This window comes from Trichoplusia ni, chromosome 2 (genome assembly GCF_003590095.1).
Source record: "Trichoplusia ni isolate ovarian cell line Hi5 chromosome 2, tn1, whole genome shotgun sequence".
Classification (NCBI taxonomy): domain Eukaryota; kingdom Metazoa; phylum Arthropoda; class Insecta; order Lepidoptera; family Noctuidae; genus Trichoplusia; species Trichoplusia ni.
Window position 1 is genome coordinate 6,787,222 of NC_039479.1, and position 21,872 is coordinate 6,809,093.

The 21,872-nt window shown below is 34.7% G+C and overlaps 1 protein-coding gene across 1 annotated transcript in view; it reads right to left on the bottom strand.

The window, feature by feature from the left end:
* Positions 1-18,947, bottom strand: part of LOC113505438 (atrial natriuretic peptide receptor 1) — a 51,832-nt gene extending 32,885 nt beyond the window's left edge. Inside the window, exons 1-4 of the mRNA XM_026888116.1 lie at positions 18,633-18,947; positions 15,501-15,666; positions 897-980; positions 14-176 (exon numbers count right to left, since the gene is read on the bottom strand). Of these exons, the coding sequence (XP_026743917.1) occupies positions 14-176; positions 897-980; positions 15,501-15,666; positions 18,633-18,853 (634 nt within the window). The 5' untranslated portion in view covers positions 18,854-18,947. The remainder of the gene's footprint in view (positions 1-13; positions 177-896; positions 981-15,500; positions 15,667-18,632) is intronic.
* Positions 18,948-21,872: the final 2,925 nt, after the last annotated feature.

The following is a 21,872-nucleotide window of genomic DNA, read 5'->3' on the forward strand; positions in this document are numbered from 1 at the left end:
GACACAAACTAACCAACAGTCAAAGAGAACAAGTCGGACTTGTCGAGCAGCAGCGCGACGTGCGCCCAGCCGAACCGCTCGAACACGCTGGTGAAGACGCGCGGCAGCCGGCACTGGCAGTACGACATGCGCGTCAACGTCGGGTACTTGCCTTTGTCGTTAAATAATGTTTGAGGCTAAAATTGCAAAAATATTGTTATACTAGCTGACAAGGAAAACGTTTTTACGGAATATATGATGAAGAGAAATCATTACATAATAAGGAAAATGGAGAGTAGCCGATTCTCAGACCTACTGAATATTGGTAAATTCTTCTAATATATAAAATTCCCGTGTCACAATGTTAGTTACCGTACTCCTCTGAAACGGCTTTACCGATTTCTATGAAATTTTGTATACATATTGGGTAGGTCTGAGAATAGAACAACATCTATTTTTCATACCCCTAAGGATTAAGAGGTGCTCTCACTAAAAAAATATATTTTATTTTTTGGACGAAATTGTTTGTTTTTTTTTTAAATGTGGCATTAAAAATACATGCAACTAGAAAAAAAATTATTCGGCAATACAACGTTTGCTGGGTCTGCTAGTCATTATAAAAGTTCATTAAACTCAGTCCAGTCAGGCGTTTAAAGGAGTATGGTATCCAACATTGTAACACCAGAAATTGAAGTAAAGATGGAGGTTTAATGTTAAACAATTTAATATTATTCAGTAATCATTTATATACTCCATCCTAGAACTGCCTCGACGTCCACACTTCCACAGGTACAACTCTTAGACCTGCGGAAGTGAGAGACCGCACGACAAAGTGTATTCAAAAGGACATAAATATATTTGGATACACTTAGGACATAATATGTGTTCACAAAATATGTATATCTTACTTTACTCACCTGTGTCCCCTTACGTAAGTTTCTGAGTCGATGCATGCGGCTGACAACACTGGCTGGAGCTGCTAGCTCGCCTTCCGAAGGTGGCTGTAACAATAAAACGTCTGACTGAGCTCAACTGTTGCCAGTACCAAACAGAGATGCCTCTACAAAATGTAGAGCGCCGTGTCACTTCTGCAATGGTAGGATGCTTATAGTAAAAGTACTGTATGATGAAACCAATGAAACGGACGTAAAAAGTCCTATAGCAATCAAAAGAACTTAATAATTAATTGGCGATCGTAAACATAATTAATGATCATCATTATCATAAATTCTTAGGTTATTAAGACACTTTGCACGAGCACATGGCACTCGCCTTTGCTTGCCTCGAGACTCTTGTGTATAATTGTACAAAAATCTTTGTTAGATTTTACATACATAGGATGCCACTGATCTGACATTGACAATTTCGAGAAGCTAGCGGGCTTGATACTGTATCTATATTTCGTAAGTCTTCAATGCCCATTGCCAAACTTCGGAAGGAGACGACACAATAAGAAAAAGATCCGTGCCCTGCGCAGCCTTAAATAACAACTAGAACACATACACAAATTACATCAAAATGACACAATAACATATGCTTTATTAGACTTATTTCGATGTCAAAATAAATAATGAAATACCTTTTACACAATAAAGCAATTTCCATTCACATTTTTCGAATGCTTCTAAATATTGAGCGAGGTTCGAACGGTTCATTGAACTGCTAAAAATACATTGTAATCATAATGAAAATTCATCCATCATTGTTTCTTTAGCCTCGCAGCGATATTAATAGCAATAAATATTGACTGAGAAAAACGATTAGCGCCGAGTTCACACAGCTCACTGTAATATTGTGAATCTTAAATCAAAGTTTCATGAAGAAAAATCGTGTTTTTGCAAGCAGTAGAAATTGTACTGTAAATACAGAAACTTTGACAAAAACAGTAGAATTGAGGAGAAAATATTAATTTCAGTTTACTTGTATTGAGTAAAAAACTAACCAGTCGGCACAAACTCGTAAATCCTAGGGGTACCTAAGATTTCAATGTGAAAGCGTCTTGCTTTTTTAATGTTAGTTAATACACGATTATGTTTCAAAAACCGGTTAAGTGCCAGTCGGACTCGCGACTCTGGATTCCAAAAATATAGGGAGAAGAGAAATTAACACTTTAAAATAAAAATAAAAACTTAAATACACCATTATAATCCTTTTTTTTATTGGCGGGGGCGGGGGAGTCCTCATGGACACCCACTCCCTCGGGGGAGGAAATAGGTAGTGTCTTACTGACTAAACCTGAACCGCTGTGCTTCGTCATCGCTACGCATTTTTGCATCGGTGTATAGCAATGCGTTGAAATCCTTCATACACCGACCGCGGGACACCATTATAATCCTGGAGAGAAACTCCTATTCCGTATTATTGAACTATATATCTTCTTCATCGCTTGCCTATTTCCATATGAAAAGACAGTATAAAGATTACCTAGACTCTACACTACTAATACCGCCTAACTAGTCTATGTCTAGCGGGACATTTAATAAGCTCGGTTATCAAAGGCCTACAGTGTAAGCCGCCATTGTTGTTTTCGCCTCATTGTCTGTCGATCTTTCAGGCTTTGATTTATGTAACATGCATCGTCATGCCAGTAATTGCCTCGATCAAATTGGAACGTTAAATATAAACAATATCTTGAAAAGCATTTGGTCACTTGACATAGCAGTAGTATGTATGTATAAGCCTTTTATGGATTTGGGGATTTGAAAAAATTGAATTCAACCCGCAGATTGATTAAAAAAATGATGTCTTTTTTATTTGTTTTTTAATCAATGAAAAACGGAGGAAGAAAATGTTCTGATAAATGTCGTCACACAACACTTCAACCTAACTTTATTTCTTCATTTTATGTTTACGCGACGAATTAAAAATTATTCGACGGACTAATTCGATTTCAAATACCCAATTGGCATCAAGTTATTGCTTTCTTCAAGATTAGCGCACTAACATGATTTGTACACATTACTCCTATACAATGTACTTTTAGACACCGAGTTGATTGTTTTATTTAACATCCTGTTTGCAAAACAGTTTAGGGTATAAAAACACCCGGGTTGTGTTAAAAAAAACAAGATTATAAGCAGTTTGTACCGAAAAAAATACGTTTTTTCGACCGGATGCGAAATGATCAAATGACTTCCCTCTCTCTTAGGGTTGAATGGAAGAAATTCTCAGATTGTTACTGAATGAAATCCACCCTATTCCTTCCTTTGCCTTTTGCGTACTGGGGCTGCGGCAACCCTTTCAAACAATCTGGTAGGCATTAGCCCTGTGGAGGCAAAATGGCCGGCGTACTTTAGACATTGGCTTCTAAATTGCGAAAGGTAGCTGTCTGTCGGTCCATCTTGGACAACGAGGCCGCGCGACCGGTGCAAAATGAATTGCAATGCATTTGGCCGGCGCGCCAGAGTGATAATTCAGCATTAGTCAGTCCGAGTCTGACACCATCCATTTGTCTCGCAAGAAGCTGAGGATTTCCAAGTGTAACCAACAAAATAGGAATTAGCCCGATGTTGACCTTACTTTAGATCGGCTAATAGTATTTTTTTAACAGGGAAAAGCAACTGTTTGTTAATAAAAAAATATACTTCTGTGTATAAATATCAAGTGCTGAAAAAGGCTTTCGCTTTCGCGGTTTTTAAAGTCCTGCTGTAAATACAGTTTTAATGATGACGTTAGAATTTGTATAGCTAATATTTTAGAGATCCTTATTTCAACATCATGTTCTTGCGTAGGTACTTGTTAGGATCATACTTAAAGAATAATAGGATGGTCCATTACCAAGAAACACTTCACTAGGCTTTTGTTAAAGGCACTTGAACTTACGCTTTTTATTATTAGAGGATCTTTTACTGCAAAACTCTACATAAAAATAAACCAAAAATTTTGATTTCGACTCGCGACCCCGCGCCGTCGCACTACGGTCCGAAAGAAGTCGGGCAATCACGTTAAATATGTGTGAGTAAACCATTGCATTTTAATAATTAATTACCCGAACATTTTGAAAAGAATAGAGTTCGTAGCAGTAGAATAAATACTAAGTACTTAGTGAAGACAATCGAAAGATACTTAACGGGTAAATTGGATTATAATAAAATCATTACGCTATAAATTTGAAAAGAGATATCCATAATAAATTAGCAAATAAAACATCTCAATTCTCTGTGAATTAGGTTTAAATATGTATCAAAGATTGATTAAACAGCATGGCAGCTCATTTTCTACTTATTAATATTGAAGTCCATGACTTCACTTCGAAGTCTTATCAATTTTAATTCGTCTAAAGAACGGAGAGATTACTTTTTGTTTATTAAGTACGTTCATGAGATATGTTTTACATTTCGATTTTTTTTCTCACTGTGCCTATGTATGTCCATTCCACTCTAAACGACTAAAGGTCCAAAGAAAGCATTTGACAACGCAATAAACAAAGAATGTACACTAAATATTATAAAAGTAAAGGGTTTGTTTGTACGCTCTAATCTCAGGATGAAATTATTTCATTTCAAAATTACTTACATATACAGCTAAAACTTACCAAAAGTTATATCCTCCATTAACAATTTTGTATGTATTTTATTAACTATATTACATCTGTTTGTTTCCCAAATAAAATAAAAATAAAATAAAATAAAATTAACAATCATCTAATAATAATACTCAAGTAGACGGCAGAAGCAATACCTATTATTTGCGGAGTACCGGTGACGCAAATAGATGATCACATGACACCCTGTAAGCCTCCCTGTACGCCGTGAGGACGTGGCACAAGTGTTTGCTTGGACAGCAATCAACTGGCAAGGCACACAAGCCTATGCTCCCTATTTTATTTTCTGATTGATTTCGTTGCGGATACCAAGATCAGTTTGTCAGGTGTACACATATCGAGTTCGAGTTGATCTGCTAGATGTTTTTTTTGTTTGATTTCCGACAGGTTTTCGAATGTTGGGATTGGGAGATGTGTCAATAATAAAGTCCATTTCGTTGAATGATTTTCTGCGTATGGCAAAGATACGATGTTCTTGGCAGATACGTGATACGTGTGTGATTATTTTACATACAACGCCATCAAGTCTCCAACTTGCCAGAGGTTGTATAATGAGGACTATAAATACATGCATATCATAGATAAATAACAGCCAGATACAGACTAATGATCGTGCACATCACGCTAACAATCTTCCTGCTTGGGAATCTTAGGACCTAAGGTGAACTACTAACAACCAAACATTGTTTTATTTAACACATTCAAAAGAATACGACATGTTAACAATAGAGGATTACACACGTAATCAAATTACATTCACAAAAAAGCATTGAATAACACAACACAAATCATATATGTATGTGTATTACTCTAATATTACTACAACACACTTCCATTCTCCATACAAATATACTCGTCCAAGAGTCAAGCTAAGAAACTAGATATTTATCACGCTAAAATGTTTGAGAGAGATACACCTTCTACAAAAATAGCAACACCACTCCACAATATTACCTGTGCGGCAGTTTTTTTTTTAATAAAAACATGGTGTGCCAAGGAAGTCATTCTTAAATCCCATAAATCCAAGCCGGATTTCATTAAAAGTCGGAGGTGAAATTTAATTAACATACATCTTAAATTAACTTGTAATTTTGCACGAAATTCAGAAAGTTTTATCGCGATATAAAGATATCTCTTGAGAGTTTAGAGATAATTAAAATATTAACAGGGGTAGGTGAAATTGCAGGCACTTGTAATTAACTAATTAGTTTTCACGGCTCTGTAGCGAAACAATGAAACCCTATTAACAAGGCTTTACTGTCTGTTCGTCTGTATCTCAGGAACCTCGATATCTGTATCTGATCATTTTGTCAAGTTATAGCAGATGTTACCTGTTGCTTCCAGAACAACAAAAGAAAGAAAAGGTTAAGCAGCCGTAAGAACGATACAAAAAATTGATGGGTGAACATTTCTTATATTTTTAATTAGTTTTTATTTGTTCTATTTATATCATCCGAGAGTCCTTCTCGTACTAGGCTGGAATTTATCAGATTATTGAAAAGTTTTATGGGATTGCAAAAAAAAGGAAAGTGGTTCCTTCAGGTGCTGGTAAAACGGTTTAGAGTAGAAATATGACATATTACATTGCATACCCTCAATACATAACGTATAAATATTATTTTTGTCCAAGGTTTGCTAAAAGAAAACCACTATAAGGTCAATTACGCCTCACTATATTTATAAGCAGAGTAATAGAGAACACTTTAAATTCAAATAAGTATACTTCACTATACTAATCTACGTCACAACACTATTCAACATTTAATATTAAAAACTTTTCTATAGTATAGTGAGTATTATAGTATAGTGTATAAAGGTAAAGTTCATTGCTTCTATGAACTGTTAATGTAAGAGAAATTGTTAAAAAAGGTATGGAATATTTTAAACCCAAAACTATTTAATATATTACACAAAGAACCTTTCAAAGCTTCGACCATTGACTAAAATTATAGAATAAACGTTTTCATTTCAAATACACATGTTTTAAGAGATTTAAAAAAAGTTGTTAAAATATTTTTTATTTTTAGTTTGTGATTTCACCTGTCCACTTTCTCATCTAAAATAGAATTTCAGTTGAAAATTAAATAATGAACATTTAAAATAAATACTTAAAAACATCAAACAACGTTTATTTTAAATTAAAATAATTATGAGTAACAGTATTGCTATTTCAATTAGAAACCGCTGTTGAAGTATGCTTTTGAAATAAATCGCGCGCTTTATAATACTCAACACTTTATACATAATAAATTGTTGAGGAGCTCGTGGCTAAGCTATAACCGCATAAGTGATTCGATCACAGGTTAAGCTATGCTTGACGCGGTTGGTCCGTGGATGGGTGACCATCTGTGTCATAACGAGTTCCTCCGTGTTTCGGAATGCACGTTAAATTGTGGGTCCCGGCTGTTATTCCTACATCTTCGACAGTCGTTGCAGATAGTCAGAAGCTGAAAAGTCTGACATCCAGTCTAACCAAGGGGTATCGTGTTGCCCAGGTAACTGGATTGAGGAGGTTAGATAGGCAGTCGCTCCTTGTAAAACACTGGTACTTAGCTGAAACCGGTTGGACTGGTGGCCGACCCCAACATAGTTGGGAAATGGCTAGGCCGATGATGACTTTATAAATAATACAAATACAGATGACTACTTTTATTTGACGCTGTTGTGTTTTAATATGCTTCTTCTATCTTTTAAAAGTATGACAAACGTTTCGTTCGGGATGTCCAGAATCCAAATGATTCAAACTATCCTGACAAGGCTTCACCTATTTTTACATACATGAAAAAAACTATTCAAATCACAAACCAACAACTATAATAATAAAAATTATCGGTCATAAAGAACAAGATTAGCTTTATATTAATGCATCTATTCATAGTGTTTCATAGTAATTCATATCAGGGCTAAAATTACACGTTTTCCCTTTCATACGGTTTCAAAGGGTTCAAAGAAATGTACGGCGCCCGGATTCCACGCAATCGTGTGTTTGAATACATATTTGTGAGATGAATACACCTATATGATAGTAGCAGACATACTGATAACATAATTTGTGTGTAGATAATTATACAAATAATTTTGGTTAATTTTAGGGCGTTTTTAAGTTTGATGGTAACAAAATTACGCACTTTGATGTGTGTTTATGTTTATGAATGGATTTTTGAATATGTTGTAATTATGTGTTACGAACTTACGACACACGATACATTATATACTTAGTGTCCTGTTAGTTTAGTCTAACCACCAAAAATAAAAATAGATAAAATTAAAATCGTTGAAAATTTAGAGATAGTCTTAAAATCTAGAATAAGCCGATCACGCATGATTGTGGAATATGTTACTAAACTAAACTACAATACACCGTGATTTTTTAGTCGTCTTACAAGTTCATGTATCCAATGACTAGAGCACGTTCATGATAAAAAAATAGGTATTTTTGAGATTTGAATAAATTTAAAATGCAATTTTTATTCAATATTATGATGCAATTCGTAGTTTTTTAGAAACACAGGTCTGTTGCGAGCCGGTCCGAGCCTTGTAACAATGGTGAGGGACGCGGGCGGCGGCGTTTTTTCATTTTTAAGAGTATATTTCAGATTTCTCTTGTTTAATTTTTCTTCGTACTTATTATTTTAGTTGATGATAAAAAAAAATCGCGCCTAGGGCTGCTTTTGTAAGGCGACTAAAAAATCTCCGTGTATAAACAAAACTATAAAACCAAATGTAGATATAAAAACTAATAACTAAGTACGCGACCGACCCACAGCCAAACCACTAAAAAGGTTTAGTGGGAATAGAACAAAATGATGTGGCATAATTAACTGCTAAGTTTAGAAAACTAAATAGCATTATCAAAAACAGATGCTATCAAAGCCAAAATAAAGCGTATTATTGTATTAAATCTGTGCACATTACTATAACTAGCTTTCAAAGCAGGAATGTTGTCATAGAGGAAGGGAGCGCTCTACACTGCAAGTACTGGCATCTCGCTCACACAGCCACAACAATACATTACTGACGTTAACTTCACGTGTAGTGAGGCAATTAACATAATGTAATGGGAAACAAGAGATTAATCTATTGAAGCCAATCCGAAGTTACCCGGCTTCCAGCAGAATTAGTAATTGATTATATAACATTATACATGCATACTTGAGGTAGCTTGTGCTAATGATTATACATATTGTCAGTCAGTGTAAAATTATACTGCATGTACCTACTGACTCTAGTGACTTTGGATGCTGGTGATAAGGTGAAGCATTTCAGCGGTCGGTTTGTTATTCTGTTCAAAATGTATCATGTATCATCTCATATAGTCGCACCCGGAATTTATTTTTTTAACAACGTTTCCTTCACTAAGAAATTTACTCCTTGTGCCGTGAGAGGTATTGCATCAATTCCAAAGGCTTTGAAAAGATATTTTGAAATGCAGAAATCAAAATCAAAAGTTTTTATTTCAAGTAGGCCGTTTTCCAGGCACTTTCAAAACGTTAAGGTAATGGCTCTAGTTGCGCGGTTCCAAAGTGTCACTCTTATGAAGAAGAAACGGCAAGAAACTCCATAAGTTACTCTTTAAAAAAATATATACAGTACAAAACAAACAAAAAAAACAAAGACCCTCATACATACTTAAATAAAAACACTGAAATCTATCGGTTTTTTTATGCTCATGTTAACGGCTTATTCTATTAGTATCGCACGAGTAGTGAAGAAAATATCTTGAGATGTTGTTGAAGTATCTGCTAATATGGCTGGCGAAGTAGAATAAGTGGTTAACTAGCTGCAGACATGCGTGTAACTAACGAATGAAAATAACTGCTGCGCCAATATCGACTAAATTTTGATGATACCGAATAACAGATATTTCACGACAAATGAAAAAGCATCAAATAACCGGTTAAACACAACTCGAACTCGCGAAACGGCGGTTCTGTACTAGAAAAGGAAATCAAATAGATTAATAACGCCTAAAAAATAATCAAATTAATGATCGTAACAACCATTGCTTAACCCCGACTGATTATTCAGTTTAGTATTTGTTGTTATAACGACAACAAACATTTTTGAAGCCAAATTATACGTATTTATTCTGAAACACAAGTATGTTCCATTGATGCAAATAAACATAACCAAGAGGTAATTAATTCTATTGTTATAAAACAGACAACAAAAGCATTATTTGAAATTAAATCAAAATTAACGTACAGACTTGTTTGCCTTTTGTCTTCAACTTCGGAAAGCTAGTTGAATATTAATTGTTTATTTTGCACTAATTAACAGAAATATGATACTTTAACCCTTGAATACTCAAGCGCAGACTTTTGGTAAGATACAAGACCAACGTGTAGGGTTACAACCATAGAATAAAAAAATGGCTGAAAATTCTAAAGACAAAAATATCTAATATATCACTTCAAACAAGTGACTCTTTAAAAACTAAAACTATAGTTATATATAGTTTTATATAGACATACAATATTTTTATAACTATAGTTTTTTTAAAACTATTATAACCATTACGAAAAGTATTTTTAAATCCCTAAGGATGTTGTACATACAAACATAGAAACCACTAACAATCAATTCTATACTAAAAATATCTACAATGAAGGCCTCGAAATACCATTTAACTCACACAACACAAAAACAAAAGACGAACAACAACAAACCAAAGAAACGATCAGCTAAATAAAACAAAAGCCAAAACAATTCCCCCGTACCATAACTCGATAAGCGAGCAATAAACAGTAAACTAAAATAGAAGCTTTGTTGGCCACAAGTGTGTGTCCAAAGTACAGACAACAACACAAGCTGGTTAAAAGAATCCCACTAGAAATATTATAAACGCGAACGTTTGTACGTATGGATGTTTGTTCCTCTTTCACGCAAAAACCACTGAACGGATTTGGATAAAACTTGGTACACAGATAGTTTATAGGATAGGTTTTTATCCTGATTTTTGTTCTCGTTTTCGATTTGTAGCGGGCAGGCCCGCGGGTAACAGTTAGACTGAAATATAAAGTTCCAGTATTTCTAAATGACACGTAGAAAATGGTGCTTAGCATTTTCTAACTGTACTACCTGTCAAACCAATTTTTCCACATAACAGAAACTCACCAACTCATTTAATTTGATTGTGTACAGTTGTTTTGAAACCTGTTTGTGTGCGACCTCTGTTGTCGAAGGTACATTGTTCGACGGCTCATTACATTTCAATCCAATCACATTCCGCGTCAATGCCAAGTTCTCGGCTCTCTCATTGATTTGTTTGTACCCTTGACCATAAGGACACACTGGAAACATGCTCGATAACGGCTTGTATCACCATCCATCCTATTCTCTACCCCTTTATAGTTGTCACAAAGAAGTCTGAAATACTTAAACTGAGTGAGCCTTGTTATTTACCGAACTATGGTTCTGTACGAGTATATATTGTTATTGATTCTTTTTGAATATAAAGTTCGATTTCATAAATTCAATTCGATCACTTTATTCCGCAAGCTGTATTGTGCATACAAGATTTATGTTCCTATACAGTATTGTCAGCGAAAGAAAGGAAATGAAAAGAAACTGTTCTGTATGATAATGTTCGCAACCTTTTTTAACTAGGCGTAGTGTATTTATAGTTAACTATTTGAGTTAGTGTTATAAAACCATGCTTCTGTCAAATATATTCAAAACTAAATGGTAATTCAACCTTTTTACAGGAACCCCAATTAATTTCACAAAAAAAAGGCGTCCAAATAAAAGGCTTTCGTAATTAAAATGGCGTTAAAATAAAAGAAGAAACTCAAAGGTCGGGAACAAATGAAAAGGCTTTGACCCAAGGATTAGCATTAAGTCCATCGCGCGACAGACAAAGGCCTAATCTCAGCCTCGTACTTGTATTGTTCTTTCCATTGCCAACAAATCACTACGAAGACCTTTTAGCGCGTCTAATTACTCAACAAAATGGACTTGCCCTTAACCTTAGCTTTACCTTAGAGACGAGCCATTAGAAATGTTTAATTACAATAATGAGACTCGATACGACGCCTAATGCTTTGAATTTAATCATGGACGGCACGCGTGCCTGAATTATTCCAAATTACTTTAAAATACAAGGACTCAAGGTGAATAGCTCATTAAACGCAACATTAAGCGTTGTTTACATGGTGTTAAGATATAAATTTGTTTGCATAATTTGTACAATCAATCTGAGAAGATAAACACGCTTTGAGTTAGTCATGTCAAGGCAACATCGTGAAGAATCTCTTTAATTTATTCGTACTAACATAGTAACAGGTTTCGGGGACTATGTATAAAATGTTTTACTAAAGAATAGTCAATGAACCGTCCTCTGTTAAGTACTAAAGTGCTATAATTAAATAATAATACACCAAGCAAGAGCTTCTGAAATGTTAACGAAGTTCATACGTTTTAAATATATTTTTAAGTACGTTGATTATAAGCGGGCTTCGCTGGCTATTTCAATAGACTTTGCGAAAACTTTATTTTAAATACATCGTTACTGTTTTTTCTTTTTGCTACACTTTAAAAAAACTCGATTATACAAAGAATGATGAAAATTAAAGGACTTCCAGATTATACGAATATAATATAGGCACATTAAATTATGGCATCACACAGTCAACTATATAGTCAAAACCCATTAACCCTGTGCTACTCTCGGCACTCCTTGACTAAGTAAAGAGTGAAGGGTTAAGCCGACAGGATCAGCTCAAAGTTTTCCATTAGTAGCGTTTGATCTGCCGCTGACCAGATGTTATCACGGCGAATGCTATTTGATCAAAGATACGATAAAAAGAGCTCATTTTAAATCACTTCAAAATAGTTTAGAACGTCAGCCTTTTAGACAAAGTTTCACCATACTCTGTTAATTATTTAACGATCTGTTACTGGAAATGTGGTTATTCATGGTAGAAAGATTCCTAAAATAAAGTTCTTTCTTAAAATATCCAGAATTAACAGTTATTTCATTTAACCAAAAAAATCTGAACTCATAGGTTAAAACTTTTCATAAAATTGATTACCAAAATGATAGAAAAACATATTTTTTACTTTTTCCAGTAATTGATTTTACCTGTACACTTACAAACATTAAATTATCAAAACTTTATCTGATCTCAATACAAGCTTTTATAAGTAACCATAAACCTCGAAAGTTTAATTTCTTTTCAGTTTAGTTTAGAATATTAAGAGGATAAACTTCTTGAAGCTAATTAAGTGTACAAATACAATATAATGATTAAATAATTGTGGTCTGATATAAAAATTGTCTAATGCTTGCTTCGATTAAATGCCAGTTGGACCAAACATAGTTAAGGATCGAATTTACAGTTGCTAAGACCCACCCAATCCCATTTTAGTCATAAGTCATTTTATCCAAAACAAACGCCAAATCTTTCCTAGGGAATTCTATTCGATTTTATAATAAATTGCCAGATACTATAACCAGTTTACCATTAAACAAGTTTAAAAATACCGTTAAATCTATGCTGGTAAAGAAAGCGTACTATAAAATTAGTGATTATATAAATGATAAACGCGCGTGGACTTAGTATTATCTCTGTACATGTGGTCTCCCTGGCGGTCTACTAGATCATTATCTTATTTTCCTTGTTATCTACTATTAGTTTAGCCACAGCTCTATTCATAGAAGCTATGACATGCCTTGACATTCCTGTTAAGGATTTGATTAGGACTACATATTTAGATTATGTAAAATTATCATTAAATTATTATTGTTTTCCTTTTTTTTTTTTTTGTGAAATGTGCTTTGTATATGTATCAACAGTGTAAACCTCAGCAAAACTTACTTCATTGTAACGTTATTTTATTTTTCTTCTCTGGAGGTCAGTTTTTTATAGAAAATTTCTCAAATTCATTAACATTTTGCTATTTGATACTTGTTTTGCTAATTTACGCTGTTCTTGCAGACATTCATTTTAATGTAAAATGCTACTGTAAAATTTTATTTTGAAAAGAGTAACTTATGGAGTTTCTTGCCGGTTCTTCTCCATAAGAATGACACTTTGGAACCGTGCAACTAGAGTCAGTAATATAACGTTTTAAAAGTGCCTGAGATACGGCCTATTTGAAATAAAAACTTTTTGATTTTGATTTTGATTTTGATAAGTACCAGTAAAGTTTTTACATATTTATTTTATAGTTCAAAAAACAATCTTTAACTTGTTAAATCCATCCAATTGTTTGTAAAGGTGATAAATAATAGTCCTAATAAACCGTGTCTACAACTACGCCTACGCGGTGCTACGTGCTACGAATTAGGTGCTACGTGCGTAAATCGTAGCTCGTAGCACTCGGACAACAAACATTAATCACTCATTTAGTTGATCGTTTGTCTTATATTTAATCAATATTTTTGTGTTATTTGTTTCATTAAAATGTCATCTAGAAATAAATGTTTTTTGTTTTTTCGAAAAAATAAAGTATTTTATAATTTATTTGATTCTTTTTACATCGGACTCGTACCGCCTTTAGTAATAATACCATTTATTTCTAAAGATATTTATCATATCTAACTTCAATTAGATATGATAAATTTAGTCTCAATCAGTACTTAAACGAAATTGACATATTTTTCTATCCAGTATTAGCCAAAACTCATTACAATACTAGAACCATTACCTCCCAAGAGATAACAAAACATATTAAATAGCTAATATTATTATAAACTAACTTTGTTTGCAAACAAGTTGTTTATCTTCATTAGGCACAACATATGCAATAAACTTCAAGTCATATTAGCAAATAATGAAATAATTTGATCAGACACAACTGCGCCCAACTTGTCTCAGAATTCGTTAAACAAGACTAATTGCCCGAAGAAGATTTGCTGTGTTTTTAGAGATCGTCGATGTACTTATGTGTTCGGTTCTTCCACCAGATGTCCTGGCTAAGCTATAACTGCATAAGTTGATAGATCAAAGATTAAGCTACGCTTGACGCGCTTGGTCCGTATGAGTGACCATCTTTGTCATAACGAGTTCCGGGAGTGTTTCGGAAGGCACGTTAAATTGTGAATCCCGACTGTTATTCATACATCTTTGACAGTCGTTACGAGTAATCAGAAGCTAGAAAGTCTAAAAACCAGTCTAACTAAGGGGTATCGTGTTATACTGGGTTGCGAAGGTCAGATAGGGAGTCGCTCCTTGAAAAACATGGTACTTCGCTGAATCCGGTTAGACTGGAAGCCGATCCCAACATGGTTGGGAAAATGCTAGGATGATGACGATGTTCTGAATGGCACTGCTGCTGGTACAAGGTAATCGTTTGTTTGATTTTTTAAGCTTTCCATCGACTTCAAATAGATTCTCAATTCAGTTTTGTTATATTTATCATACTATGTTTATATTTATGATCTTTCTCAAATACAAATATTTGTTCATAGGTTAAAAGTATCTTCAACAAAGGTTCAGACACTCTCACTCTCAAAGTAAAGCTAATGACGTTGGCAAGAATACTTCAGTCCAAGAATATACGCGAAGCAGACAGCCTGAGTAAGATTAGGGAGGCTATTTCAGGCGCGTTTGACTTGAGGAAAATATCTCGTACAAGCCACTGGAGATAATTGCCTTGAAGTCTAGCTGGATGTGTCTGGTACTAGTACATTATACTTTTATGATTAAACTACGAAAGCTTTTCGTGATGAGCCTTTAAAGTCAGACTACAAAATTTTGATTGGTGTATATGTTTGCCAAGTCTACGGAGGCGATGAAAAAACTGCATTTGGATATAATATGCTAGAATGTAGCCTTCAAAGTTTTTAATTATACTTACTTGTATTAATATATAAATAATTAGCTAATGCAACCTTTTGTTTTAAATCCCCGAAAATACTGGTTACAGTCTTACAAGTTCTAATTGAGTCCAAAAACAATTTTACTTTTCCCAAAACATGTTAAGGTGTCAACAGTTTTAACTAAAGCTTTAGTAACAGTATAGTACACAGTACCTGGTCGCCCATCCCGGTGATGATGGGCGTGTTCCAGTAGGCCGCGAGCCTGGCGACGGGCTCCAGAGCGAAGGCGCAGGCGGGGCCGATGAAGGCGATGACATCCTCCTTGAAGTGCATGTCCGCTGCCAAGCCCGGCGCTATAGCCCCCGAGCAGGATGGGTAGCTGTGGACAAAGTGGTAGATAATGTAGAAATGAAATGTAATAATTTATTCTGCAAATAGGATAGACGTCATCACTTTTACATGTCATCTTATAAAGCTGGCAGGATTCGAGTAGATATATGCTAAGTATGCCACCCTGAAGAATGCAAAGAGTGGTCTATGTCTAGCAGTGGACAGCTATAAGCTGAGACGATGATGCTAAGTAAAGTTTGTGTAAGTTATTTTTGATAATTCAATATTCAATACTTTTTTTTCTCATCACAATGTACAATAAAGCCTTTAGCGCTAACACCGCCCATTGTGGCACCAGCTAATTATTCTTTTGTATAAAATCCTGTACTTAGTGGTGTGCAATAAGGAATATTCTATTTAACTATCTATATACAATAGATTTTGTTTTAGTTGTTGATCTAAGTTCTTATTAAAAAAAAGTAACAACCCAAAGAGAAGGAATAAATTATTTGGTATCATATGTACAGGTTATAAGCAGATAGTTTATCCATTCTAAATACTTCAGTAAAACAAGCATTTTTTAGTAATGTTTCCCAAAATAAATGTACCTTGGTATATGTTATGTTTCGCCAATATCGAAATTGCCTTCGTTTCAATTCTGATTGTCGATAGTGGGGACTTTCCTTTCGTCATTGAAGTAATCGTCGTGTAGATCTAGATTAGATAAGTACTAGATGTTTTAGTTATACCTCACAATTACTCCCACTTGAAGCTATAAAAGAAGATACTGGACACTGACGAGTAGCCCTTGGAATTAAATTCAGTAAAAATACGCGAATTTTTACGCAGAAAATACTCCAAATTTACTTTTATTACTGTGCAGAGTATTATATAAAAAGATTTATGTATCGCGGGAAAGAAACAAGAAAACTTCCTAAAGTACCCGAGAAAATATAAGCTATTACCCGACAGGAGAGTTTTCAAATTTAATTCGCCAAAAGGAAAAGGCATAATGTATTTGAATTCATTCCGCTCTCGATCCTTCAGAGTATCTTTGCAAAATTTACATAGAAATGTCAGGAATTAGCATGTACTTCTTTCATTTAAATATTTAGATTATGTTATATTACTGATTTATTCACATTATCCTAGCAAGGTGAGCTTTTAATGCATTATTATAAACTAATTAGTCGAATATAAGTGAAGAGAAGAAACGCGAAAGGTAAAAAGTATAATAATAAACTAGACAGAAAATCCTTACAAATGATTCATCACGCGTATTTATCGGGGTCATCCGATTAGTTTTAAACCAATCGGAATCTTTATCATGAGTTAACGCGCGTTATATTGTTTTTATCATGACATAAATCTAGATCAAAAGTAAGTTTGACATTGATTTAACCCAGTTCCCAAATAGCTAACGAAATCATTTATTTCGTTTTTCTTAAGACCTATTAGCAGTAAACACTTATTGAGTAATTTTGAGAACTGACTAAACCTAGCCTAAACTAGATAAAAACCTGTGATTGTGGCATAGGTCAGGTAATAAGTATGTCAATATATATCAGCCTATGTCTAACGCTTTCCTGGAACTTTTGAAGACTGCTACCAGATTAAAGCCTTTGCAACTGCTTTGTAACTGACGTAAAAGCGGGCACAGCATAAAACTTGATTATAATATAAAACCGTCAAATATGAAATATGTATGCAATCATGAAACACCTAAGCTAAAGCATCTAAAAGTGATGGTCAGTAAAGCTGCTGTATGCGAGGAATGGAAAGTGGATGTCTTAACCCGAGGTTTACGATCGCAGACGGTTCTGAGCTTACTGATGAGAAGAAACTTGGATTATACCTGCTGAGTGCGCTTTGTAACTTTATTATCAACCCGAATTTTATCGAAAACTAGCTTTTGGTGGCGTAGCGTGTGAATTAAACAGTTCATGTAAGTTTAAAAGACTATTTGTTCTCGTATGCCCTATTTCTTCGTCCAATTAGCTAGTGTCGTATATATTTTAATGCCAGCCTATATGTGTTCCAATGCTAGGCACAGACCACTTTCGTTATATGTTTGAACCTTGATTACTATGTCTACCCACTGCGAGTGTACGATTTCAGATGCCAATATTTGGAAAACCGATTTCCTCCCTGAATTTGTGTGAACCGGAACAACCTTTACACAAGAAGTAAATTCGTTAGAGATGGAGTCATTTTTACAGGAAAAAAATATTACAAACTCAAAAATACTTTTACCGTTATACAGTAGTGTGGTAGTGGTGTCTTTGAAGTAATTAGAAAGCTTTATTTAAACTATATGGGTTTAAGTTAAAAGAAAAAACTAATTTTGTAAATAACATTAAATTTTGAAGAACAATACCTACAGTTTTGTTTGAAAACATTTCGTTGTATTTGATTTGAATTGTTCTTGGTTGGAGACATATTTAGGGGCAATAGTTCCCACGGGGGACCGTCATTAGCGAGGTAAGTGAAACTGAATGTCGCTGTTGAGTGTGTTTCAACATGTTTATTGTAGCACCACACCTGTGGCTATCGTCAACGATTAAGCTTTAGGAAACAGATAGTATTGTTTAGTTAATAGGACTGCGGCAAAGTAAGATAGAATTTTTAATCTTCAAGGTATCCTTGTATTACAAATACCTCCATTTGTTAAAGTTGAGGCTTAAAATTAGATGATAAAGATTGTTAAAATTATTCGCTAGTTCAAATGAATTAATTTCAATTAATTTAGAAGAATATCTGATCTCTTTCGAAGATATAGGTAATTCTCTTTAAGATATCCGAATAGAAGGATATCTCACTAGAGGAATGTCTGATATTTGTCGTAAAGGTATGGCTTTTTAAGTTGTCTCTTTAAACAGATTGAGCCATGGAGTGGTATATTTATTATCAGGATGCTTGCTCTCATACAATGTCGTAGTTTTCCAGTATGCAAGCTTAGGTAGTCTACCAATTTAAAAATTAAAAAAAGTTCATATCCAACCGTTAGCCTCATACCTGCCTTGCACCTTCTGCAGCTCAATTCCGTGATGGGCCAGAAACTTTTCGTTGACCTTGTCTAAGGCCAAGTCGACGGCCGGGCCGCAGCGCTCCAGGTCGAAAGGTGAGTCCAGGCGTGAGGCCATGAGGACCCCCACTTTATACACCACCCGGGGTGACAGAGATCCGGATAAAACAGGTACGAAGAAGAATAAGAATAAAAGTTGTAGGACTTGCATGTTTACGATGCTTGGGCACTGTTTAATATTTTGGCATATCTACTTTTATTTTCTTATATTTTATTCAATACTTAGATAGGTGAAGATTTTATAATGTAAGATTCAAGTATTAATAATGTAGATATTACGGCTGTTAGTCACAAATTGTACATTCACTAACAAATATTGTTTCGTTTTATCTAATGTTAAATTAACTATCACACTAAACCGTTAAAAGAAGCTAGGATTAAAGAAAAGTTTTTTTATAGATATACTCCTTCAAACCAATTTGCTTTAAAAGAACGATTGGAATTCTGGAACACACAAGTGAAATTTTATTTATCATGAAAACAAACTACGATCGCTATCGGTTTTGCGACATCTTGGTCGAGAGGAGCGCGGCCTACCCGTGGGCTGACCCGCGAGCGACTGACTCGAACCCAAAATAAAGCAATAAGGGAGGCAGGCATCGGGGGACACTCAGGAATGTGGGAGGAGCAACAGGTCTACATTTCCCCGTCTCAACCCCTTCGAGAGACATGTAATTGATACAAATCCTGAAAACTTACTTTAAAGACCAAAGTTCAAATTAGACGATTCCAAACTGTAATTACCTATCTGGTAGGTGAGGAAGTAGATAGATTCTTTCAGCGAAAAGTTTGTGCACAATTAAGACTTTTCTTAGAAAAACACGGTTCCGGATTTATCTAACCATTCACGCCATATTACTTATTTGGTTACTTCAGCCGTCCTGAACATCTATCACTTAGGTAGACTAGGACTTTAATAGGTAAATGATATCGCAGTTTATGGACTCATAGTTAACGTATAAAGTGACGGTCGATTGTCACATGAGAATATTTGGAATTTAACAGTTGAAATAAAATATCCTTCGTTCTAATTTCAGAAAATTCGCTTGTTTTTAGAATCGTTAATTTCGCTTCTTTGTAACCGTCTATAAAATTATTTTGAGTCGTTTTACTCTGAGACATAATTCACATACTTTACCTATAAAATAAAAATATCATGAGCTGAGAACTCTTCTCACTCTTTAGTACACTCTTAAGTCCTTGGAAAGACAAATTTCATAAGATTGTGACACGTAAAAGGTTTCAATATCTCTTTACGAGGTGTCCAAGTGTTCATAACAATGTCATTAAATTTAGACCGACGCCAGATTGAACAGGGTAGACACGCGCTTGTGTTTCTTAGGATTTCTGCTAAATAAATATGTTGATATCCACTGTCTACTTATATTTTTTATGCCCCTTATTATAATTCAATTGCTCGGATAGCTGAAGAGGTCTCTACGCCAAACCAAGTAAGACAGGCATTTGTGTCATCCACGAAAGCTCGTTTTGAGTCTGGGTGTTTACAGAAAGAAATTGTTTGAATCTCAACTTCATAAAACTTTGTAAATTCGACTGAGATTAGAATGTCCTATTCTAATCTCAGTCGAATTTAAAAAAAATGTAAAGGAAGATCCCTCTGTCCACCAGTGGCAAATGCACCTAACTAAACAGTGACCATAATAAAATAGATAATAGGTGTATGTTCACTACGTTTTAAGATGGTAAACATAATGTAACTATATTCGGTATAATAAAATATGCAGTAAAGACAGTCAGCGTTTATTTTTATTGTGGTATAGGTGTGATGTGTATTTTATTGTTCGCGTATAGAAGCAGCATATTCGCCCCTGCAAGCGACATAAACTTTGTAGGTACAATAAAATGGGATTTTCGGAAGGTTTGCTGTTGACGTTTTTATGTCAAATAGCTTATTTGTCATCGGTATTATTTGCGGAATTCCGTTCAGAGGGGTTTCTATGACTTATACTTCTTTTGTCATGCAAGGAGAGTAAAGCTTTGTAGAGAGGTAAATAGTTGGACTCAATTATAGTACTTTTGTGTAGGTATGTATAAGAAGGATGTATGTATAAATTTCATTTGAAAAAAAAACATGCTAACTAAAATAAATCGTCCACATATTTCGGTAACTCGCGGTGGCGTCAGTGTGTCCCAAAACCGGACAAATCATTTATATAATTGGCTTTTTCGCCTACAGGAAAAACCCATCATAATAAAGAAAAGCACCTATTATTTCCTTTTTTGTCCTCGAGATGTTCACACGTAGGAGCCCTAAAGATGGTGATAAATCTCCGGCGTCATGTGCCCGAGAGCCGTTAACTGGTGTTTATGACACTCTTCTGAAAGCAGTTAACACTGACACACTGACCACTCCATTCTGTGTGTAGGCACACACACATATGTACATATATAGGTAAACTAGTTGTTACCCGCGACTCCGTCTGCGTGGACTTCAGTTAACAGCGTCTGGTGGTACCCCTTTCCACGGATACATCCCCTCAGTGATCTTACAGCTTTTACACACCTTTTCTATTTTCCCTAGTAAACTATTTCAAAAATCGGGATAAAAGGAAGCCTATGTTCTTTTCCATGTAAAAGTCTATATGCATGTCAAATTTCATCCATATCCGTTCAGCCGTTTTTGCGTGATTGAGTAACAAATAACCAAACATCCACACTTTCACATTTATAATATTAGTAGGGATATATAGTTTAACTCATCTGGGCGCGCGTCGCTGTGTGTGTGTGCGATTGAAAACGATTGTTTCGTTCTGGAGCTTTAATGTGTGACAGTAGCACACAAATAAACGCTGTATTAGAACAATGTCACTGTATATTTCCAAGTGCCAAGTGCCACAGATGGCGCTGTGCGCACATGTCTTAAAGGGGTTATGTAGTAATGGGGTAGGGGGTTATGTCTTATGTCAGATCCGAATGAGTTATCAAATGATCTTCTGAATATTTATAGTGTTCGCGGTCGTTAACTGTTATGGTTAAGGAGTGTTATGTAACTGGAGTTAGGTTTTTGTAGCTATACTCAATTTGTTTAGGTATTTAAAAAAGGCAAACAATATTGGCGTCTTTTTGTGTATAAAACTCAGTTTACAAAAAAAAAGGACCAAAAATGAAAAATATAAATTCAAATTGGATTTATGTTTTACTCTTTTTTT